General features: G+C 40.9%; 2 protein-coding genes across 4 annotated transcripts in view; one reads left to right on the forward strand and one right to left on the reverse strand.

Annotated features, from left to right (window-relative positions):
• ACOT12 (acyl-CoA thioesterase 12) overlaps nucleotides 1–24,823 on the reverse strand; it is a 93,660-nt gene that overhangs the window by 26,328 nt on the left and 42,509 nt on the right. Inside the window, exons 10-16 of the mRNA XM_035014764.1 lie at nucleotides 24,506–24,561; nucleotides 24,130–24,193; nucleotides 22,905–22,988; nucleotides 17,756–17,889; nucleotides 15,826–15,954; nucleotides 14,489–14,615; nucleotides 13,871–14,023 (exon numbers count right to left, since the gene is read on the reverse strand). Coding sequence (XP_034870655.1) covers nucleotides 13,874–14,023; nucleotides 14,489–14,615; nucleotides 15,826–15,954; nucleotides 17,756–17,889; nucleotides 22,905–22,988; nucleotides 24,130–24,193; nucleotides 24,506–24,561 — 744 coding nt within the window. The 3' untranslated portion in view covers nucleotides 13,871–13,873. The remainder of the gene's footprint in view (nucleotides 1–13,870; nucleotides 14,024–14,488; nucleotides 14,616–15,825; nucleotides 15,955–17,755; nucleotides 17,890–22,904; nucleotides 22,989–24,129; nucleotides 24,194–24,505; nucleotides 24,562–24,823) is intronic.
• Nucleotides 1,572–11,967, forward strand: ZCCHC9 (zinc finger CCHC-type containing 9). Of its 3 annotated transcripts, none has more exons than XM_035014770.1 (6): nucleotides 1,572–1,660; nucleotides 3,004–3,413; nucleotides 6,885–7,035; nucleotides 7,244–7,336; nucleotides 9,466–9,534; nucleotides 10,777–11,967. In XM_035014770.1, exons 2-6 carry the CDS (start codon nucleotides 3,030–3,032, stop codon nucleotides 10,893–10,895), a joined length of 816 nt encoding a protein of 271 aa, XP_034870661.1. In that variant the 5' UTR covers nucleotides 1,572–1,660; nucleotides 3,004–3,029; the 3' UTR covers nucleotides 10,896–11,967. The 3 variants fall into 3 exon arrangements, with proteins under 3 accessions (XP_034870661.1, XP_034870662.1, XP_034870663.1); XM_035014771.1 differs by having other exon boundaries at nucleotides 1,582–1,769; XM_035014772.1 differs by lacking the exon at nucleotides 1,572–1,660 and adding an exon at nucleotides 1,852–2,044.

Genomic DNA, 24,823 nt, shown 5'->3' on the forward strand with positions numbered 1-24,823 from the left:
AACAGGAATGCAATAAACAACTTATTACACAATTCATTATTTGGGTGGCAGGGGAGGGGAATAGGAAAGCTTAAGAATAAAATGTGAAAAGCCTTTAAGGGTAAATACCTTAGCTGAAAGAAGAAAGACTGCGGTGCAAAGACAACAGCTATAAAGGCCTGAAGATAGCGAGGTACACGCAGCATTTGAGAAACTGAGGAAAGTCTCCTGGTCAAAAAAGGGGAGATTGTGCAGGGTGAGACTAGTGAAGTAGGGAGGTATTTAATACCAAGTTGAGGAGTTTGAAGTTCATCTTAAGAACAATGGGAGGGGTGCCTGGGTGGCTCAGTGTGTTAATCGTCTGACTTTTGATTTCAACTGAGGCCATGACCTCAGGGTCATAAGACTGAGCCCTGCGTGGGACTCCACGTTGGGCATGGAGCCTGCTTAAGACCCTCTCTCCCTCTGTCCCTCTTCCCCCCCACCCCCACCCCGATGTGTGCTCCTTCTCTCTAAAATAAAAAAAGATGTTTAAAAAAAGAAGAAAAAGAGCAATGGGAAACTATGGAAGGGATTAAAGCAGAAGGGTAACGATTTTTTTTTTTTTTTTTTTTTTTAAGATTTACTTACTGATTTGCTCAGGAGTGGGAGGGGCAGAGGCAGAGAGAAAATCTCAAGCTGACTCCTTGCTGTGCGTGGAGCCAGATAGGGCTCAGGACTGGATCCCAGGACCCTGAGATCTTGACCTGAGCAGAAAGCGAAGAGTCCGCGCTTAACAACGGCAACACCCAGGCGCCCCTAATTTACACTTTCAAAAGTTCACTTCGCTAAGGCATGGAAATGGATGAGGGAGTGGCGTAAAAAGTAGATGCCCAGACCAGCTGCCAGTAATCCAGGTGAGATGGGATGAAACCTGAGACAGAGGTAGCAGTGGAGATAAAGTGGAAAGATAGTTAAGGGGCAAGATGGCTTGGCCATAATGATGGTAATGAAGTAGCGACCTTGGTGAACTGAGTGATGTGATAATGTCTTTTGTCCCCACTAAGTACAACTGGTGGGGGTAGCTGTTTGAAGAAGATTGAGATAATGAATTAAATGAGGGTTTTCGTCTTAAAAAGACAACATTCTTTGGCCACAAAGTATAATTATTTCAATTGAAGGCTTAACCAGCATTGGGCAGGAGGATCACGAGGCACCAACTCTCCACCCAAAAGGGCCCTAAATGTCTTTTTTTAGATTTCTAGGAGAAAGACCCACTACTACTGCGCCAAGACTTTTACCTTACATCTACCTGGAAAGCCCTTAACTCATTCCCGCCCCAAATTTGATAGATTTTTGTTTTTAGAAGTACAGTTCAAAGGTCACCTTCTCAAATCCCCATCCTGCCGTACAACTCTTCCACTACACTGTGGGTTCCAGCCGGCACGGATTAAGCACTCTTCATCTCTGTGTCCCCGTTGTGCAGCACTGCACCCTTCAAACGCTAGGCGCTCCACAAATACTCAGCCGCATTTACCCGCGCAGGGCAATACTCGAGCTCACGCCTCCGACCCCAGCTTTGCCTGCCGGAAGTGACGCGCTGTCGGGGACAACGTGTTTCCGGTCCCGAGTGCCGACTCGGTCGCCGGGGGACGGGCTTCTCTGGCTCGCTAACTCAACTGCCGTGGAGGATTCGTGCGCGGTAAGCGGTTACGCACGGCTAAGCGAGGTAGGACCCTGGGACCCCCAGATGCCGTAAAGGCCTCCCGTTCGTTCCCAGGGACCTGGCGGGAAGGCACAGCGACTGACTGGTAGGCGCCCAACAGCTCTCAGCGCCAGAGGGGCTGGAGTGCCGGGATGCGAGGCCCGCCGAGGGCGCCGTCGCGGGGACCGGTCTCAGCTGTCCGGCGCTCGCCGCCCGGGCTGGCGCATCCAGCCCCACTGGGACCCGCCGTGGGAGTGGGCTCCGTCGACTGGATCTTGATACTCGGAGCTTCGCCCTTCCCTGGTTCTCAGCGGAAGGACACCCACCTCTTGAACAGCTCCAGGCCCGACCGTGACAGTCGCAGGATCTGCAGTGATGAGTGTGCGCGCGGGGTGTGGAAGTGCTGGGTCGCGTCTCACCTATTCATTGGCTCCGCCCTTCAGCGTGTGTCGCGGGGTGTTTCTAACGCTGAGAGCTGAGGTTTTAACCCTGCTTGGTACACGGGATGCCGCCCTAAAGGGGGCGCGGCTTCAAAATTGCAAATGATTTGAAACCACTGGGCTGGTGGTGGTTTATACTGATTAGTAGAAGACCCAGCATTATCACGTGACCGTAACCACTTGTGTATATTTTACTTCTCAATCTGCCGGGAAGAGTTGTAATGACAGACTTTGCGTCAAAGGACAGGATTTCTGAATAGTTAATTTGCTATGCAAATTGTTTTCACTGAACGAAGCAAGAAGATGGGAAGAAAGTAGCCTTGGGATTTACAGATACGAAACAGCCAGGAAAACTGCAGAATATGGGAAGAGTAACTTCATTCACTGTATTACTTTGTGATTCAAATTTTACAAAGTAATTTGGTTACTTCATGAATTGTTTTACACTTTTAAGCATTTATATACGTGTTGTTTTTGTTTTACTGGTGTGGTAGCTTTTCTGGTAAGGGCTAGATTTATAGGCATATCTATGCAGCATATTATAGAATTAAATATACAAATACCTAAATGATGGGGCGCCTGGGTGGCTCAGTTGGTTAAGCGACTGCCTTCGGCTCAGGTCATGATCCTGGAGTCCCGGGATCGAGTCCCGCATCGGGCTCCCTGTTCGGCAGGGAGTCTGCTTCTCCCTCTGACCCTCCCCCCTCTCATGCTCTCTCTATCTCAGTCTCTCTCTCAAATAAATAAATAAAATCTTAAAAAAAAAAACACCAAATACCTAAATGATGTAAAAAGTGTTTTAATAATTAAGACTTTAATATATGGGCATAATGTGATAGTGTGTATCTTTAGTGTTTGTTTTTTTTTAATGGTCACTAACCAGCCATCCTTGTCTTAAAGCTTTATAAGATACTGCTGATGAAATCATGACCAGGTGGGCACGAGTTACTACCGCACATAACAAGAGACCTTTGACTGCAACATCATGGGAGGACATGAAGAAGGGGTCCTTTGAGGGAGAAGGCCAAAATCTATCAAAGAGTAAACAACTTGAAGCCAAAAGGCTCTCTGTTAGAAATGATGCTCCTCAAGCAAAACACAAAAAGAACAAAAAGAAAAAGGAGTACTTAAATGAAGATGTAAATGGATTCATGGAATACCTAAGACAAAACTCACAGATGGTTCATAATGGAGAGATGATAGCAACAGACAGTCAGGAGGTAAGGGAAGAAATTGCAGTTGCTTTGAAGAAAGATAGTCGACGGGAAGGAAGAAGATTAAAAAGACAAGCAGCGAAGAAAAATGCAATGGTAAGATCATTACTTCTACCGAAACGTTACTTTATATAGGTCATAACTATTATTCATATACTCACACATGTATATTCTAGCAGAGTCTGAATGCTCTTGCATACTAGATTTATAAAGCATCTTTTTGAGGGCTAGTAATAACATTAGGACTTTTTTTTAGCACTTCCTATATGCTAGGCACTTGATGCACTAATTATCACAATAACACTGTAAAGATGGTAGCATTATTCTCCTATGGGGAGAAAAGACTGAGGTGTAGACAGGGTACCTTGCTGACAGCCCCTCAGCGAGTATAGTAGCAGAGATGAAATTCAAACCCAGAGTTTGTCTGACTTCAGAACCTGTGTTCTTAGTCCTGCCTTCCAATAGCTTCTTTTCAAACAGCCATTTAAAAAAAAAAAAAAAATCAAAGTAAGGAGGAGGGTTAAGTGCAACAGGTTAAATATGTGTGGTTCCCTTGGAGAGGATATTTTGTTTTTATTCATGAAAAACTGAGGCACAGGAATGAGATCTAGTAAGAATCACATTAGTTAGTAACAGAGCAGAGTAATAAGAGTTAAAACCCCTTGGGTTTGTCCTTCCCACCTCCATACTACTCTCAGAGGAATGTTAGGGCTTCAAGTTGATTTCTGTGCCTAGCACTAGATTTTTAAACTGTCAGACATAGGAAATGTAATACTTCGTATAATTCTTTCCCTTCTCTAAATGAATTTTCCAAGTCTTCTAGTAAGATACATAAAAATCAGTATTATCATTTTACACCTTCATTTTTATTTGCAAGATTAGTTTTATACATATTTGCAGATAATTATTTAGAGATAATGCTGATCAAACATTCCTTATGGATAACTTTGGATAGAAAAGGTAATCATTTTTATTTGGATCAGGATAGTTTTGTTTAAATTGTACAATTATTTAAAAATATTTTTTTTATCTGGGCGCCTGGGTTGCTCGGTCAGTTAAGCATCCGACTCTTGTGAGGCTCAGGTCATGATCTCAGGGTTGTGCGGTTGAGCCCTGCATTAGGCTCTATGCTCACTGAGGAGTCTGCTTGTCCCTCTCCCTCTGCTTCTCCTCCCGCTCATGTGTGCTCACACTCTCTCTCTCTTTCTCTCTCTCAAATAAAAAAAATCTTAAAAAAAAAATTTATGTTAATTTAACTCAAAGGTAATGTAACTTAAAGATAATTTCATTGACATAGGCAATATGATGACTTGCATATTATTTGAAAAAAATTAATATTGTGACCTTTTAAGAGTTTTGTATTTGTAATTAAAGGAGAAAGACATTGGTTTTCAAGAAAAAAAATGAATGCTTTATATTAAAGCATATACTTTAAATAGTATATAGCTTGTTTTCTCATTTTTAATACCTCATTCTAAGTATCAGTTGTTTTTTAAGATTTTATTTATTTGACAGAGAGAGACACAGCAAGAGAGGGAACACAAGCAGGGGAGTGGGAGAGGGAGAAGCAGGCTCCCCACAGAGCAGGGAGCCCGATGGGGGGCTCGATCCCAGGACCCTGGGATCATGACCTGAGCCGAAGGCAGACGCTTAACGACTAAGCCACCCAGGCGCCCCTAAGTTTCAGTTCTTAATTGCTAACAAATGAAGATAATTTATGAAGTCCCATCTACATGAAGATCAGGTTTTAAAGGTAAAAACCTGGGGTGCCTGGGTGGCTCAGTCAGTTAAGTGTCTGACCAGCTCTGGTGATGATCACAGGGTCCTGGGATGCAGCCCGCCTCTAGCCCCACCTCAAGCCCCCTCCCATGGACCACCCCCACCCCAGCCCAGTGTAGGGCTCTGCGCTTAGCAGGGAGTCTGCTTGTCCCTCTTCCTCTCCTCTGCCCCCCACCTTGTGCACACCCTCTAGCGAATAAATAAATAAAATCTTAAAAAAAAAAAAACATGTAAAACCTAGTCAGTGAACTGTCAGGTTACTAGAGACCATGCTGACTTCACCAGGACTTCAAGTCTTACTATGGTGATCCAGTTTTTAGCCATAGCTTTTCTTGAACTTGTATAATAACTGCATTTTCTTTGTTTGGACCAGCTCATTCTAAATGTACAAGTTAGTGAATATTAAAGGGACTCATTCTTTTCCAGTATGTTATGAAACAGGAGAAAAAGAAAGTGAGGTCACAGTTGCAAAATATTGTATGTTTGGTTTTTTTTTAAAGATTTTATTTATTTGACAGAGAGAGAGCGAGAGCAAGAACACAAGCAGGGGGGAGTGGGAGAGGGAGAAGCAGGCTTCCTGCTGAGCAGGGAGCCCAATGCGGGGCTGGATCCCAGGACCCTGGGATCATGACCTGAGCCGAAGGCAGACACTTAATGACTGAGCCACCCAGGCGCCCCAAAATATTGTATGTTTTGTCTGTTTAATTTGCTTTTTAAAAATCCCATGCTTATTTTGAAAAAAAATTATTTTCAAAAAAATTTTTGAAAAAAACTATTTGTTATCCAAGAAATATATATACCTTTTTCAGTTTAAATAAAATAGCTTAAATATCTTCGAGTATCTACCATGTTTGATTATGACTACTGTTCTCATTCATTGCAGCGATAACTATTCTCCAAATTGCCAGGTAGTATGTAAAGCAACCAAATCATTGTTTAGTGTGATGTTGGAGCCAAATATTTCATCTTAGAATTATTCCTTTAAAATGTGTTGTGTACATATTCTAAAAATGAAACACCTAATTCTGAATATTAAGGAATATGTATTAAAGATATAAAAACTGTAAGATACATTATTGGTATGAAATATGATTTGAGTCATAATTTAAATGGATCATTTGACTCAAATTTATTCAAATATATGAACTTTTTAAGTACTAGTATTAATTATGACCAATAATTTTTGGTCATTTTTTGTTTTCCACAGAAAACTCAGTTTTTCTAGTGGAGATATTCCCATTAATGAAATAAATAGTCCATATTTGCTTAATTCATTTTTTTTTTTTTAAAGAGAATCCTTTTTTTTTTTTAAAGATTTTATTTATTTATTTGAGAGAGAGAGAATGAGAGAGAGCAAGCACATGAGAGGGGGGAGGGTCAGAGGGAGAAGCAGACTCCCCGCCGAGCAGGGAGCCCGATGCGGCACTCGATCCAGGGACTCCAGGATCATGACCTGAGCCGAAGGCAGTCGCTTAACCAACTGAGCCACCCAGGCGCCCTGCTTAATTCATTTAAGCAGTTTCTACGAAACCATTTTTAACTTTGTGTCTGAGATTGATGGATTTATGGATTGAGGGTTTTCAAAAGCACTGAGACTGTCTGATGGAGATGACATTTTTTATTGTTTAGGAATGTATGAGACAACTTTTTTCTATAGATAAAATATTGAGATTTTTTTAAAAAGAGCTAGATAACAAATGAGAGACGTTTTAAAGATATTTTTGATAACAAGAATTAATAAAGCCAATGTAGTTTTGTAATTTGGAAATTCACATTTTGTTTCCCCAGGTATGTTTCCATTGTAGAAAACCTGGCCATGGGATTGCAGATTGCCCAGCTGCCCTTGAGAATCAAGATATGGGCACTGGAATATGTTATCGGTGTGGGTCCACAGAGCATGAAATAACCAAGTGCAAAGCCAAAGTAGACCCAGCTCTTGGTATGTTTTCTTTCTATTGGTTTTTTATTTGGTTAATGTCGGAAGTGGGGTTTTTTTTGGACAGCACAGTTTGTCATGAACATGGCACTTAATATTTTGAAATCAAGGTTTTGAAAAAATAAGGTTTTCCCCCAGTGTTTAAAGTAATATGAATTATGTAACTTGTTCTATACTTAGCCAACTTACCAGGAACTGTTGATCCTTACAGGTGAATTTCCTTTTGCAAAATGTTTTGTTTGTGGGGAAATGGGGCATCTGTCCAGATCATGTCCTGATAATCCCAAAGGACTCTATGCTGATGGTGAGTACTGTTACCCTTACATGTCAAAAAAGGTGAGTTATCATGCAGAGTTGTGATTTAACTTAGACTCTTAATCAGCTCTTGAATAAATTCTTGAACAAATAAAAACACCTTAAGAATTTCAATTTTTATCAAACTCTATTCTATGTACTGGACTTTATGTGTAATATGACGATATATTAATCAAGTCGGAAAAAACTAAAGTGTATATTTCAAGCTTTGTGCTTGTTTCAGCATCATTTGTGAGAGTATGTTATAAATGTCTACTTTTAGGGCGCCTGGGTGGCTCAGTCAGTTAAGTGCCTGCCTTCGGCTCAGATCATGATCCTAGGGTCCTGGGATCGAGTCCCACATCTGGCTCCCTGCTCCGCGGGGAGCCTGCTTCTCCCTCTTCCTGCCCCCTGCCCCTGCTCATGCCCTCTTTCTCTCTCCTAAAAAAAGAAAAAGAAAATAAATATCTATTTTTAAAAACAACAGAAGCAAAGGGGTTATATCTCAAGCTAAGATTTAAAAAATAGTGTTGTGAATTTAATCATAGGCTAGCATACCATTTTGGATAGACGGGCTGGTACACTCTTCAATATGTGTAGTAATCTTTGTTTCTGAATTCCTTGGTTAATAGTCTAGCATGGGATCATGTAACTTTCTTGTCTTTAGCTCAACTAACATCTTAAGCTCCTTAAATAAAGTCTGTGATGTCTAAAGCTTAAAGGAGGAAATTTTCTGTTACTGTAAGGTGTTTATGTGATAGCTGGTTCCATCAGGTTCCAGACACCTCTTGGGTGTCACGTCCTGGGTTCCATGGAAGAAGTCCAGTGAAAAGGTGTAGCTTTTGGAATCAAGCTGACTGGTTATAGCTCCAGTACCACCACTCACTAGGGTGACTTTGACTGAGTTATTTAATTTCTCTCAGCTCAGCTTCCTCGCCTGTTAAATGGAGATGAAAAACTGTATTTCCTTGATTCTAAGATGTACATTTTTTCACATTTTAATGTCTCTGAACTCAAAATGTATCTTACCAGTGGTGAGTGCCACGTAATTGGCAGGTTTGTTTTTTTTTTTTTCTGAGAGGTATGTAAATAATGATACATCTTATAATCAGTGGTGTCTTAGATTTGATGAATTACGGTATCCACCTTGAAGAGCTTTGAGAATTAAAATAGATTGTTCAGAGTGCTTCTCCTATTTCACTCTGGCATCTACAACAGTAAAGAAGCTGGCCCTGGAAAATGCCCAAAGGTGCCTCTCAGGTTTGAACTTATGACACAGGTCAGATGACATGACTAAAGGACAAAGATGGCTTTGCATGGTTATGCAAAATGACTACATATTTTTGAAAAGTGCAGCAAAGGAAAAAAATCACATAGAAGTGAGAATTCAGCCAGGTTTACATCCTATAGGGTCGTATTTCTGGGTAAGTCACTTCACATTATGAGCATGTCACGATAATGCTTGACCATTAAGTAATAGTGTTTGACCATTAAGGGAAAGACTAATTTTAGAAACGACGTGTGTTTTAATTCATGGTCCTGGAATGTTGCTTAAAGTAGGCAGACAGGCATTTTTATTAGGGTTAGGGTGCCTGGCAGATAGAAGGCACTAGAATGAAAGTGAATTTCATTCCTTTTGTCACGGCTCACCCCCATCTGACCTGTAGAGATGAGCAGTGGGGCAATGGCTCCTAATCTTTTTTGGGGTTGTTGGTCATTTGATAAGAACTATGGACGTCCTCCTCCAAAAATGCATCTGAACACCACTTTTGCTTACAGGTTCAACAGTTCACACATCTTTGCCTCTCTAACCACGGTTAAGGTCTTCTGTGCAGTGGCTCTTGGACACTCCAGAGCACAAGTACCTTCTTCCGTTATAGCTCTCCTCTCTTTCCCTCTTCTCCCCTGAAGGCCAGGTACAAAACATGCTGTGTAGGGACAGTTTAGTGCTCTGTGGGATCCAAAAGCCTGGGGAGTGGACTTACTAATAGGAATGGTGGCACCTGCCTATGTTCCTGTTTCCACCTCCCTGTGCACCTGACAAGGCTGTGAGGACCAAGGAAGATAAGAAAAGTGCTTTGAGACATTACAATGCCTTGCAAGTATGAGAGGTTTTCAGTGACTTTGCTCTTTTAATAGGTGGTTGCTGCAGACTCTGTGGCTCCGTGGAACATTTTAAGAAAGATTGCCCTGGGAGTCAGAATTCAGGTGAGTTCTCTGGGCCTCCATTTAGAAGTCCTGAGGTGATTATTCTGTGTTTCTGCTGAATTTTGTTACTACTAACTCACTGAGGTACCGCTGATTTTAAGGCAGCCTGGTTTCCTACTGCAATGACAACCTAATCATTTCTCTGTCAGGAGTAGATGCAGTAGTAACTGAGCATTAGTAGCTGGTACTATCAGGTGGGGAAAAGGTGACCACTAAGCCCTAGAGGGCCCTGATTTTATAAAGCATCTTATTTATACACATTCTTATTTGCCAACTAATGAATTTAACAATAGAGCCAATTCTGTTACTAACAGAAAAATATTGATTCATTAAGAGAAAATAGTATGAAAATAACTCAATATTTTTATGATTGAGCATTCTCACATATGGTTTGCTTTATCTATACCTAAAGGATTCAGAATTGGTTGCAAGAACTTCCAAAAATACTAAAATTGTGTTAGCTACACATCAGCTGGCCAGTTGTATTTTCTTCCTAATGAAATACTACCGTTGGTCATCAAAAACTTCAAAAATGTTCACTATACCTATGTGAGGGAAGTGGAGACCATTATTATATTAGTTTACCTGGATTGGAATGATGATAATCTTGAGTGAAAGAAAGACAGGAGGGTAGAAGTAGTGCTTCTTAGGGAAAAAGCACATTTCTTTTTCTCTCAAATAGTCACAGTACGACACAAAGAAGTCTGCCCATTCTTACTTCCTACCCGAACATTTCCCTTTGAAAACCCAGAGTTCTTGTTTATGCTCTTGTCTGGATTGTAGGCAGTGAGACTGAAATGATGGAAGTGGAATTTGAATTCTCCCTCCTGGGAGGATTGCCACTTCCCGAATGACAAGACTGAAAAGCAGATGTTGTATAATTTCACAGGTGGAATCTTGTGCATTTAAAACCGATGCCTCATAAGTCCTACTGTTTATAGATTCTTGGAATTCATTGACTCTATAATGATGAACTCTGGGAAAGAATGAAAGAGCTTTCTCATCAGTTTGTGCATTGCAAAGCAGTTGCTGCATTTCCCTAATTGGGAGAGAAATTGCCTGTGGTACTCTGAAATCAAGGGTTATAATCAATTACAGGATGCTCACTCTTCTTTAGTGATGGAGTCTTCCCTCCTTGTGATTATTCATGTCAAAACTAGTTCCTTTGCTAAGCCAGTACCAAACTATGGGGATGTATTTGATTACCATTTTTCTTACATTCTAACTTCCATCCCTTGACAGATCGAATGGTCACAGTTGGTCGCTGGGCAAAGGGAATGAGCGCAGACTATGAAGAAATTTTGGATGTGCCTAAGCCACAGGAACCCAAGACAAAGATACCTAAAGTTGTTAATTTTTGATAATGATTAGTACTATCATTAGTTACCACCTCATTGTTAAACATTCTGAACCGGGCATACTTCACAAATTGGAGCTGGGCTCCCTTGGAGACCTGTTTTGTAGATACCAGTATGATCGGGGAATGGTCACATCGTTTCCTGAGTGCTGTCATTAAAGAGTGCTTCTGTCACTGGAGAAAATCACTGAAGAAAAGTAGAAGATGTTAAAATTGGATTCTCTAAAAGAACATTTTTAACAGACAGAACTTAGGTATAACTAAGTGGTTATATGCCTGATTGTAACAATCATCTTTCTTTTAAAAACCATTCATTAATGTGAACCACCCCTAAACAAAGTATAACTGCTTTGCATTTGGAATTGAATTTTTGGTTATATTGTTTTCTTGGTTCAAAATAACAATTTATTATTAAGAATTTATAAGTTACCACAAAATCTACTGTATTTTTAAAATATTTAATAAAATTTCATTTGCTATTTACTTATTTTTCTGAATACCTTGTTCTGGATTGTACTAGCCATTGTCTGTTTATATCTGTGTACAAACCCTTTGGAAACACCATCTTTTGTGAATTCTAGATGAGATTAATTTTGGTTAATGTTTGTTTTAGTTTTGACATAAAGAAGTACAAATTATTGAGGTAAAATAGAAGAATACCTTAACAGCAGCTCTTTGCTCTTGATTTTCAAGAGACATTCTAGCCAAAATTTAGTTTGGGGTATTCAACCAGAATGATGGCACTTAACAGAGTGTATTTTACACTTAATAGCATTTTGTTCACATGTCTTAGATGCGTCCAGGTGAGATGCAAGTATCACCATAATAGAACACTAATCAGAGACCCATTAGCTTCTTTGATTTGATGAATACATGCATACTTAATACATATATTTCACAAGGCTTAGGGCTCCCATTGTACTGTTTAATGGAATGACTCTAGTGGATTATGTGTTTCATTTGGAATTTTACCTGATTGGATACATTTGTAACTAAAGGAAACAGCTGTGATTAGTCACTGGAGCTTCAAAAGCAAAATATTTACCAAATAAAAGAAACACTTTTCTCTGTTTTAATGTCTGCATAGCTCAACAGTTCTAGTCTTAATAGGAGCTGTTCTTTTATTTTTGGTAAGAGAGGAAAACACGACAGAATACAGCTCAGCATCCCCGAACTTAAGGAAATGAATGCCATTTAAAAGAAGTCACACAAGTCGTGCAGCTGGAAAAGGACGGCAGTGCTGCCTTAGACATTTAGTCCAAACAGATTTATTTCACCCGTCCTATCAGGTGCCAAAGACTCTGGAGAGTCAAAAGCTTCCTCAAGTGAGGAAGGCAAACATTAAATTTATTTATGCACTATATATTTCTCCAGTTCCTGCTATGTTCCTGGTACTCTTTTAGGCACTTGGGATTGTGGCCATGATAAAGACAAACAAGGCCACGTGCATTCTAATGGGGCTTTAGGATGGAGAGGAGACTTGGGGGGAAAATATATATCAGAGATATCAGTATATCAGAAAAATATCAGAGATATTTGATTACATTTTAAAAGTATTCTGTTGAATCCCCTAGGACTTAGTCATTAGCATTCTTCCTTCAGTCCTCTGGAAATGCCACCTCTTAAAAGCTTATCTTTCACTTTTCCGTGGCTGAGTCCTAAATCCATCTGCCCTAACATCTCTGGTTTCAGTTCCTCCTTGGATGGTGTTTCACCAACACCTCAAGTCATTACTGCAGTAATTTTCAAAAACATATACATTCAAAGACCTATGATAGGCAGAAGTTAGAAACGTCTCAACTACAGGAGAGGTTTGAAATTTTACCATACAAAATTTCAGTGTAATGTAACCCCTTTATTGCTGATTTTTTCACCTTTTTTAAAATCTAAAAATATCCTCAAAAATCTATCTACTTCTGAAATGTATAGTCATTTAAGCCTGCATATCCACTCTTATTGTACATCAGTGTTAATTCATAAAATTGGAGCATAGTCTGAAATTCATGTAAATGAGAGCCTGCTGACATGGAATAAAAATAATTAACAACCAGACCCAGGCTGGGTGAATGGATGGGCTGGGGAGGGCGGGGGTAGGCAGGGGAAGCATGGGTAGAGATTTGACATACAGACGGCAGGATGTACCTAACCTCTTAAGTGCTCTAAACTCTAATGGAGAAGTCCTTCAACTTTTAAATGTTGTCCCATAGAGGAGGCCAACTTGCCATGTGCTGGTTTGTCTTATGAGTTAAGACAAATCACAGAGTAGAATAATGAATGTTGAAGTCTGGGGAATAAAGTGCTAATGTAATGGTTATGAAAGAAGAGCTCGGTTAATACTCTCTGTGATAACACATTTTGCAGGTACTTTTTCTGTGTATATATAGCAATAGATACTAAATTGGTCAGCCACCTTGAATATATATGAAATGACACTAGTAAAGTAGCTCCTATTACTAAAATTGATTGGATTCCATTATGTTTTAATGTCTTCCTAATTTAAAGCTCTAAAACATGTAATACATCTTGTCAGATGCTCCTGACATACGGATATCTGCCATATATGGAACCATCCCACACTATTAATCAACTGGCCAACTTACCATTTTTGATTTTATAAAATTTTAAACAGAACACATGTTTCACCTCTCTAGCCTAAAAATGCTTATGATCATTTAAAACCATATTTGTACCATTTTATAGTCCATACAAAATTGCATATGGGCCATTTCCACTGCCTGTGCCCCTGGAAGGGAGGAGAGCCACAGATGATCTAAAACAGTGTTAAAGCTCTTTTAATAATACGATCCAAATCACTGGTATTTGACCCGAGATGAATTTTATTTTTTAACCCCTTCCTAACTGTGTTTTGCCTAGGCCAATATTAAATTATTTTGTGGCCCAAAACCTTGCCAAGTGTCAAGGCTAAGGGTACTTGGAATTAAAGGTGGGAAATAAAATTACAGGTAATTGGAAGTTTACCATTTAAAATCTGTTTATCAACCCATCATCAGTAGCATTCTCTATGAATTGTATACAAGAGGCTGCTGTCTCTTCGATGGATTTTGACCAGCCACCAAGATTTCCAGCAAAGTAAGGAGAGATGCTAGCAGAAATCTGGTTGAAGTAGGACACCTGTTTCAAAAAGGGAACACATTACTTCAGTTGTTTATTGACCTAGAGCTTTAAAAAAAAATTTTTTTTAAGATTTTATTTATTTATTTGACAGAGCGCACAAGCAGGGGGAGTGGCAGGCAGAAGCAGAAGGAAAAGCAGGCTCTCTGTTGAACAAGGAGCCCGATGCGGGGCTCTATCACAGGACCCTGGGATCATGACCTGAGCGGAAGGCAGACGCTTAACCAACTGAGCCACCCAGTCGCCCCAAGAGCTTTTTCAAGCAGGGATCTGAATCTTGTTGGTATAGGGGAGGCTATGACTCTGATCTTCTGGGGATGTTCTGGAATGGAACTAAAAGGATGACCTTAGGATTCCCCCTGATGTGGACACACATTACAGAATTAGTTAATTAGGAAATGTGGGTAAAAGATTTCTCTGTATCTGTCGGAGCAAATTAATGTGCAGATGTTTCATCAAACTTACGGTACAGGAACTGCTGTCAATAGCATGGATGAGAAATCCAGCACAGATGATTTCACTTCTGATGTACCGTGGAGAAGGTGGGACTGATGGTAGAATAACCGATTTCATTGCCACCGTGTACGTGTCACTGAAAAATAAAGGACATTCTCTAAGTTATTGTGAGAAATGAAGAATAGTGGTTAGAAAATAAATTCCTGCAGTTAATTCAACTTATTTATACAAGTAGAAGTGAAACTATGGAGACCCCTCTTCTAGATGAGTGTTCCACATTCGAATACAGTCTCTATGGCCACATTCAAGTGTAGGGAAGGATAGTAAGGGCCACAGGTGTTTTCTGCCTAAGAATTACTTACCCTTTGCGTAACTCCACAAAGCTGGAGTCAAGTTCTAAGCATGTTTTGTTATGCCCCAATGGGTTGTAAGGACCACTGTTAAAAGGTCCCTCCAGACCTTTTTATAAATAAATAACACTGATGTAAGCAAATGCATATACAGATTTTTGCATAAATACAATCATTTTATAAGTATTGGCCTATAATTTGATTTTTCACCTACCAGTAAATCTTTGGAGGTATTTCTCTATCAGTGCCTCTATAGCTACTTCATCCTTTTTAACGATGGCACAGTACTCTGCAGTATGGCTCTACCATAATTTGTAAGATGGACCTTCAGTTTATTTCTCTACCTTTTGCCAAATAAATAAATAAATACAGTGATACTACACTGAACGTCCATGTGCATTCATATTCACACATGTGTTTGATTTATTTCCGCAGGCCAGCTTTGACATTGGAAATGATGCTGGCCAGTTCCAGGTGTAGCCCTTAAATGTCCCAGAAGCTTCTATTCCTCATTTCTTTGAATACATAGGACACTTGCCCTTAAACATAGACACCGTGCCCCGAGAAGTCCAATGCCCACAGAGAAGTCAAGGACAAGCGCTCTAGTCAACAACCATAGCTGGCAGCCAGACATTTTGGATGTCTAGCATAATTGCGCCTTTGTAAATTCTAAACTTATTCTTGATGTTTTATTTGGCACACACTGCATTTTTACTGATGATGGAATATTCTAAAGGTTTGCTAACTATCAGTGTTACGTGTGCATACAGCAAAAGGAAAAGGAACTGCTTCAGGAATCGTGCACGGTGCTCTGCACACAGGTGGCATTTAATAGATGACTTCTTAAAATAACTAAAGGTCCAACTAGCAAAAATTCAGATGAACATCATTCAAGACCAGAAATGCCAATATTGCCTTCCTTATTTTCATATCAACTTTTTCATTCTGCTCTCATCTACAAAACATTATTATAACACTTGAATTGCTTATACTCACCCATCTTTGAGAGGCCTTCTTCGTGATACAAGTACTACCAAGTCTTTGGGTTTGTCACCGTTCACTACAGGACAAGTGATATAATATATCTGATCAGCTTCACTCACCCAGTCTATGACTTCGCAGGACCTGTGTAAATACAACACAGCAAAACAAAGGCGACACTTTTCTACCTGCTTGAATAAGGCATTCACTTCTTCTGTTTGATGTCTACAGTCACTCATCTGCTCACATAACCACCCTGCCAGCATTATTTCTCAAAGTCTGTCTCTAGAAAGCTGTTTGGTCAGCAGGAATAATTATGCATGTGATGGAGAGAATGGTGGCCGTATGATTCTAAGGTCACTGCCCTCAACACTTTGGAGAAAGGCATTTATAGTTGTTTTCCACAAAATTATTTCTCTCTAGGATCAGGTAATAATATCTGAAGAGTAGTGAATTATATAGACAGTCATCAAAGAAGGACTCTTAGATAACAGAATATGGTATACTGGAAAGAGCACCAAGTTCAGAGTCAAACAACTTGTCTCTGAATCCTAAATGTACACTTCATATCTATGTTATGTTAGGCAAGTCACTTTATTATTATTTTTTTCATTTGTAAAATGTAGATGATAATACCTATGGGGTTATTGTGAGGATTAAATGAAAACACCTGGCACAGTACCTGAATCAAGGTAGGTACACAAGACAAGTAAGTTGAATTAGAATTCATTCATTCCTCCATTCATTCAAGTTCAGTTTGGCTGGAAAGTCAGGTGACATAGAAAACAGTGCGAGAAACATTTGAAATGAATTAACACCAAAGCTTAGCCATTGTTCCTGCTTAAAGCTTAGTACTTATAGAGTATCTACAAATATTGATGCAAGAAAACTGTGAAGTATTTCCTCTTCTTTCAGAGCGTTTTATTATGATAGAATTAACCATGATGTATTATTTTGGCATCTATGCAAATGTAACACATGACCCCAGAGGTGTTTCACTTTAGCGGTATTAAATTGTCTATTACAGGATATTAATCATTATCAAGTATAGCCATCTTAAAGATGAGCCTCTACCTCATCAAGATTAGGAAGTAAATGGTAATGCTTAATATAATAGGAAGCCCATCTCACCAATCCCTCTCTTTCAGCAAGATGCCCAGTGAGGGCCCAGGTGCTATGGCCCCGGAGCTGGGACTCCTCGGAGGAGAAGGGGGCGTGGCCCGAGAGCAGTCAGACCCAGTCGGTGTAGGTGACAAGGCGCACATCCTTGTACTCCAGGAAAGGAGTGAGAGTGGCAGAGATTGGATTGAGATGCAGGAGACAGGAAGTAACAGCAGGAAGAGACGTAGGCTGACAGGAGTGGGCCCTGATCAGACAGGGCAGGAAGGAATGCCTTGTACTTCAGTATTCACACAGCTGCCCTTCTGCTTCTCACCAGGGAATGCTACTTCACAGGAAAAGGAGAAACCGCTCATTAAATACCAAGAGTGGGAGGTGGGAAGGACAATTAGATAAACACTTCCTCAAGAGCAACGAAACTGTGTATTAAAGTACAAGGGTGTGGAGTTCAGAGCCTGATGGATCTGGGTTCCAATTCAGATTCGGTTGCTTAGGAAAGCAATCTTGGCAAGCCTCAGAACCTCTCTCTTGCTAAGTGGGAATAATACCAAGGGTGGAGTTGTTGGTAGGATCACAACAGATGTGGGTAAAGCATGTCAACTCAAGAGAAATGATAAATAAATGATTCAAATAATTTTTGTTTTGTGTCTCTCAGTAACACTTGATGCAGTTTTCAGTGCACAGCAAGTTTTAAAACATACTCTTTATTTAATAAACAATGGGTCACATGTTGGGCAGTGGAGATGAATTGCAATATGGAGGCCACCCTTTACATGATGTCATTTACATGACATTATTTAAGAAAATATTTTAAATGTATTCTTACACATAATGGGGGTCCCACAAAGGTCTCTTGGTAAAGTCAGATAAGAGATGATAAGTCACGTGTGCTGGTCTTTCCACATGCTTTTCAACCCAAACAGATAAAATGTCATGCTCTTCCAGGGTATATATTTTTATCTAAAAGATAATAAAAAAAAAATTACAAGACAAAAATGGGTGTTTTGTCTTTAAAAACTACACACAGAGTCTTAGGTTGATTGTACTCGCTAAGGCATCTTGGCACCTGGATAACAATGAAGCCAGACAATGACAATTTCACTTCAAACACTTGGATGTCTGGAGCTGAGACCAGGATGTTATCCTCTGTGCCTTCTAAATAATATGGGACTTGAGTTATTTAATTATTGTGCAACAGTTTTCTCTTGAAAAAAAAAAAAAAGTAAGCCTTTCTCTTTTTATGTCTTTGTGATGTTTCCCTGCCTCTACCCAGCAACAACAGAAAATAGCATTAAGCTGATAGGCAAGTCAGTGCCTCATCTCCCTCCAAAGAACTTGGACACTTTCTTAGGATGTCAGGCATGCCAAGGGAACCCAGAAAGCAAGCCACCACCTCTAGAACCAACTCAACCTTTCAGAAGGGCTGCTGAAGCGCCATGTTTCTTCAGCATGAAGCATTCTTTCATTTGTGAATCACAAGGGCCCATCCTCCTGAGAGGCCAATTCCTGGGTTTCTAATGTTATTCCTTACATAAGAGGACGCCTGTCTTGGGGAGCCATTTGACATATACTTAAACAATAACGTATCCCCTGTTACTCCAAACTCTCCTGCTATAGCACTTTTGCTAATAATCAGAGATATGTGCTCAGCTAAGAGCCCATTTCTATCCTGCCCATTTTCTCCATCTCTTTCAGGGTGCTTTGAAGTTAGTGTTGAAATGTGCCACCTTATAATCATCCCCATGGCAACAAGCTGTGAGAAGACAAACAGAGGGTTAAGACTTCACTGCAGGAATCAAGCAGATGGACAAGTCAGGCTGTGAGGGAGAAAACCTTTATTTAAACATAAACATCTTCAAGAAGAGAATGAAGAAATAAGGCTAAATCGACTAAAGGCAGCTTAGTAAGAAAAGGAGTGGCTATTTGTTTAGACCATTTTAGCTCCCCAACTGACCTTTGTGCTGATTAAAGCCACCTTTAAACGAAGCCCACAAAGGAGGACATATCCTGGGCTGTGGACATGTATCAAACAGAAAGCCATGAATGGGGCTCCAGTTGGTGGCTGAGACTCACCCCAGCACAGTCATGCCTAACTTCGCCCCCTGTCCAGCAGGAGTAAAAAGACGGTCCCTGGTGTAAATCCTGAAGGACGTCATCTTATCAAACTTGGCGGCCGTGTGGCCCTAAGTCAGGCTTCTGGGGCTCTGCAGTCTCAGAGGAGGCAAGGGCAGGTGGCCAGGGTGAATTCCTTACCTTCTGTCAGATTTAGGCCTTGGGGCAGCCACCGTCTACACTGACGGACTCAGGGCAGGGAGGGATGTAATACTGGGCTGAGGGCTCACTAAGGGTTGAAGTGTGTCTCCTCAGATTCGTATGTTAAAGTTCTCTGAGTACTTCAGAATGGGACCTTATTTGGAAAGAGGGTCATTGCAGATGCAATTAGTTAAGATGAGGTTAAACTGTAGGAGGACGGGCCCCTCATCCAATAATGACTGATGTTCTTACGAAAAGGGAAAATTTGGAGGCAGGCATGCACACTGGGAGCGCACCACATGAAGACGAAGGCAGAAATCAGGTGACACATTTACAAGCCAGGGTCCACCAAAGATGGCCAGCAAAGCAAAGCAGCAGCGGCGAGAGGAGAGGCCTGGAACGGATTCTTTCTCACTTCTTCAAAAGCAATCAGCCCCGCCAACACCTTGATCTCAGACTTCCCGCTTCCGTAAGCGCGGACAATACCTTTCTGTACTTTAAGCCACCGCGTTGGTGGTACTGTTACAACAACTCTAGGAAACTATCACAGCACTTTCCCAGGAAGCTGCTCCCCAGGTTGTAGACACAGGCTTCCTGCTTCCTGAAGCCTCTGCAAACACCAAGCTGAGGAGCCGCCATTAACCTCTGCCCTCACAGAGCTCACTAAACTTATCCGGCGCCGAGGACGTCATCGGCCCAGGGAATGGTATCTTGATCCTTCTCCCAGAGGTGAAGGCAGCAGAAAGTCCTTCTCATTGCTGTGCTCTGAGATTCAATGGCACCAGTGCGGACAAAGGCCGCGAGGAAGGGCGGCGGCTGGGGCTGATCTCTTTAAACCCTAGTATTTTAGAAAAGCCAACTTCTGCTTAGTGGAAAAATTTCTCCAAGACCAACTCTTCAGGAGAACATGTTCTCTTTCACGCTCAGAAGAATACAGGTTAAATTCCATCTGTAGCCAACTCAAACGTTTTTTATCGTTTGATGCCTGGCAAATTTTATTCTATGAAATGAAGCTTAAAGTGAGTAAGCTTGAAATTGCTAACAGTTCATACTGATCTTGTTTTTTCATTCTAATAAGATTCTGTTTAATGGATCTGGATATCTTACACAAACAGCCGAAGGAAAAAAAGAGTCTCATTTTAGAATTTTATACTATCTGTTGTTTTCGAGACAACAGTATGGGAAGGAGGACAAAACCATTTTATACAAGGCCTGGGTGGGGAGGGGAGGCTACCCTTCCTTGGAGGTGCCTGGGGAATGACCCCAGGGGCTGGGGGAAAGAGAACTGCACAGGTGGAGCTCTGGGACCGGCCCCTCCCCAGCTTCAGTGAGAATAGCACCCTCTGGTCAGTTTCCTGTGCTGGGTTTTTTTCCATGGAAAGGTTTTCAAGTGGTCCTTGCCGTTCTGGCTTTCATCATCATCACTCTGTCAGGTCAGTCTCCTACCCATGCCGATTCCTACCCTGAGGACTTGGCTGGAGCTGCTCACTGCCTGGACAGCCCCTTTCACCCTCCAGCATCTACATAAGCCATCTGCAAAGAGGAAAGAATCATCCCCTCTCCAAAGTTCTCTCTAAATAACTGTCTTGCTTTACTTTGAACTGCCAGAGAGCTGACCTTTATGATTTAAATACAATTGCTCACTTGTTCATAAACTACCTGAAAATCATTCTTCCACTGTTTCACGTATATGTGTGATGTCGCCAAAATAGTCTACTAGCTCCTTTAGGGCCAGGGTGCTCCTTGCATTACTACTATTATTAATTCCATCACTGTACACAGAAATGAAATATGAGTTAAAAGAATAAGTATTGCCCAATTTAATTACAAATACCAGAAATCTTAGACTTTTGCCATTTAACTAATTTGTATCCACAAGAAATACAGATTTTTAGTGGGAGGGTGGGCAGCAAAGCAAGGTTTCTTGAGCAATAGCCAAGTGATAGTACAAAGCTCCCCAGGAGGGAGGGGACCTGAGAGGGTTGCCCAACAATAACTATGGATTTTAAAACCTGAAATGAGTATGATTCGTAACAGATAGTTTAAAAATTATTCAATGAAAAGGTGACAGAAAAAAGTAAGCTGTATTTTAAAATTAAAACAATATAAAAGCTTTAAAAAGTAGGAGAGAAGAGGATAGCCTGGAAAGGAAAAAAATTCAAGTTTTATCATAAATATAATCTAAAGAACTGGGGGGCTTCGAATTCAACAGAAATGGCATAAGAAGGTTGCTATAATTATACGGTATCTTCTAATAAGTATCCGTACAAAAATTAAGAATTAAATATTGATGGCTCGCCTCAGATACTAACAAATGCAGCATTTCTTTGTTTAGGTTTATTTTGGCCCCAAACTCCCAAAGAACTGAAGTTTTTATATATTATACGGCTTCACAAAACATGCTGTCTTCCTTCAGTCCAGACGCACGTTGCCCTTTCCGATGCTGCTTAGATGTCAGCAACGAAGCAAGAAGCAGATTTCATACTAGTAAAAAGAAAACAAAGTCTTGAAGCATTTTTGATGTGGGGTAAAGAGAAAAAGATCATTTTTATAACGTGAAACCTATGTTTCGGCATCACTGAATTAGGCATACGTGGAAAGATAAGTGGATCCAAAGAGGGTAAAGGGAGATCTTGAAAGGACTCAGAAGTGAAGACAAAAACACGATAAAAGCCAACAACCCAGAACAAAACACTGGCAAGAGGTCAAAGTTGAAAAGAATCGGTAAAGTAGTATCAGAGTTTGCTTCAATTTTAGGGTAAATGAGCATGTCATTTATTGTCCAGACTGGGGCACGGAGGCATTATTAGTAATTATGATAAGACAACAGATTATGATGGACCAGTCACTAATTAGGATGGGACAACCAGGACTGTCCCAGGAAAAGCAGGACATATGATCACCCTACTGTAGAGGCTTCACTGATGAAAACCAGTACACACTGAACGTGAGCACAGAGCTGGCATGACTGAGCACTTCCTGCGTGCCTGGCCCTGCTCTGATCTGGGACTATCTCTGGTGGTGACCTTACAGTCTAGTTAGTGTGGGCATCAGCTTCCACGGCTCTCTTAATATACCTCCGAAATTTGATAAAATTAGAATCCAAATGATACATGTGTACTTAAGTTTGATGACCCGCACAACAGCGTAAAAGGTGCTAAGAGAGATACCAAGAAGTGAAGACAAGGCTTCTTTCTGAAGTGTTTGTCATCTAGGGTAGGGAAAAAGACCATGTGTAAAAAGTTAAACTACTACGTAAGACATTGACGTCAACTCAGTGTAGCTGTGGAAGCAATGTCACAAGACGGTGCAGAATTAATTGACAAATTAATTCTGAAAAAGTAATTGCTAAGGGGGTTCCTACAGGGGAAGTTCTTCAGTCAGAGGTGATAGGAGTGGCTTCCCGCAGAAGCATTTCGTCTCGGGCCTTGAAACCAGTTAGGACTGGGGTAGATGGAGAGGAGAGGGAGAGACGAGTATTCCGGAATATGAGAACTAAGTTCAGAGGCAGGAATGTGTGGGGTTCACTGAAGGACCCCAAATCCACCAGCATGGAGGACTAGAGACAGCGCTGGAAAGATAGCTGGCTCTTAGAAATAGTTTCCTAGAAAGGTTTTTTACCTTCTTAAAAGCAGCAGCAGAAGCAGTAGAACCCCCCCCCCCCACGACCACTTTCATTTGTGCTGGACAGCAGGTTGGGCATGGACCTGGATGCCTCCTACCTTTTCCACTGCACTGGTAACCTCCCAGCCACTTCTGGCTGCCAGATTGTTGAGAGCCTCCACATTGGCGTTACTCAGGGCTACCTAAAATACAAATATTGTAAAAGCCGAGGGTTCAACCCACAGATATGGGATCAAATAGTTTCTTTTCTTTCTTTTTTTTTTTTAAGATCTTACTTATGTATTTGTCAGAGAGAGAGCACAAGCAGGGGGAGCAGCAGAAGGAGGGAGAAGCAGCAGAGGGAGAGGGAGAAGCAGGCTCCCCGCTGAGCAGGGAGCCCAATGCGGGGCTCAATCCCAGAACCCTGGGATCATGACCTGAGCCGAAGGCAGATGCTTAACCGACTGAGCCACCCAGGCATCCTGTGATCAAATGGTTTCTGCTTCGAAAATGGGAAACGTTAGAGCCAAAGTGGTAATGCTGAGCTTAGAACTAAGCTATAGGTAACATAATTTCTGTCTCCAACTCTTAATTCAGAATTCAGACAAAATAACACGAGGCCTGCATGCTTTGCAAATTAGTGGCATATTAAGTGGTGTCCTGAGCAAAGACAACATTACCTTTCAATATGACTTGGAATGAACATGTAATCAGTAAACTTGGATTTCCCTTTCTATCTTATGGTCAAAAACTTTAAAGCGCCTAATACTTTATTGTTGTGTCATAAAAATGCAAGCTGGAAGGCATGTCATTCAGCACAAATCCCTGAGACACCAGATCCCAGTGTCCTGCTGCCTGAATGTATCCGATGGCAGATCCTGCCAAGTCAGTTTTGGAAACTGCATGCAATTCAAACAAGGCAGGGAAGCAACTAGTTGGTAACCGCTTACTGACTGGTTTTCCTTCCTTTGAGATGTCTGGTTGATATAATTCACCTTTTCATCTAACCTGTGCAGGCACAACCTGAATCAGTTAAACATGGGAACTGTCATTTTTTTTTTTTAAAGATTTTATTTATTTATTTGACAGAGAGATAGAGAGAGAGCACAAGTAGGCAGAGAGGCAGGCAGAGGGAGAGGGAGAAGCAGACTCTCCACCGAGCAGGGAGCCCGACGTGGGGCTCGATCCCGGGACTCCAGGATCATGACCTGAGCCGAAGGCAGCCGCTTAACCGACTGAGCCACCCAGGTGCCCCGGGAACTGTCATTTTTATAATGATGTCATTTTCCATTTTTACAATGATGTGATTTTTACATGAAGAGCTCCAAATAATAAAACCATTACCTGGTTGCTTATGTCCCAGTGTACACAAAGTGGAACCTCTTCTTTGTGGGAAATAACGTATTTTCTGGAGAAAAATTAAAATGTTAAGCAACATGTTATAATAATGTTTAATAATAAATAAGTTTGCTTCCCAGCATTTAGCACACAACAGTAACCATGACACTTTCTTGAACTGCAATCAGCAGTTTTAAAAGTTGCTTTTTTTAGTAACAACAATCAGGAAGAACAATTTCTGTCACATTTAGCCTCCAGCCAGGAAACATCAGACCTTCTCATTTTACATTATGTGGGAACATAGACCCAGAGAGGAGCCCTTTGTTATATGATTTGTTAGATAAGAGAAGATAGCTTAAAATCCTTACACCCACATCCTTACCTGCCTAGGCGAATTCTCTTGCGGGCAATAGCTCCATGATACCGTCTAAAATCGTCCTTTAATAAAAAACAAAGTAAAATCAATAAATTTCTAATATTTTGGTGCTACAATCCTTAAGTCTCTCTCGCCTAAGTCAGTTGAAAGGGCTAGCTGGGACGCACACAGTTTCTCTGTGTGAACCGTCCTCATCACCCACAAAGGGCAGGTGCATGGATAAAAAAACCACCTTTACAGCCCTGTTCTCTCCTTTTTTAAAGCAGCAATTGCTATCATTTCTGTTCCCAGAATTATACATGTATCTCACTGTAGAGTTTGTAG

This window comes from Mirounga leonina, unplaced genomic scaffold (genome assembly GCF_011800145.1).
Source record: "Mirounga leonina isolate KUSES-001 unplaced genomic scaffold, KU_Mleo_1.0 Mir_168, whole genome shotgun sequence".
Lineage (NCBI taxonomy): Eukaryota > Metazoa > Chordata > Mammalia > Carnivora > Phocidae > Mirounga > Mirounga leonina.

What these genes read in the sequence shown, in the direction of transcription:
- ZCCHC9 (XM_035014770.1), top strand. Translation starts at nt 3,030, where the DNA reads ATGACCAGGTGGGCACGAGTTACTACCGCACATAACAAGAGACCTTTG. An exon ending in CAAAGTAGACCCAGCTCTTG is followed by an intron (nt 7,036 to 7,243) that starts GTATGTTTTCTT and finishes TGATCCTTACAG; the next exon opens with GTGAATTTCCTTTTGCAAAA. An exon ending in CAAAGGACTCTATGCTGATG is followed by an intron (nt 7,337 to 9,465) that starts GTGAGTACTGTT and finishes CTCTTTTAATAG; the next exon opens with GTGGTTGCTGCAGACTCTGT.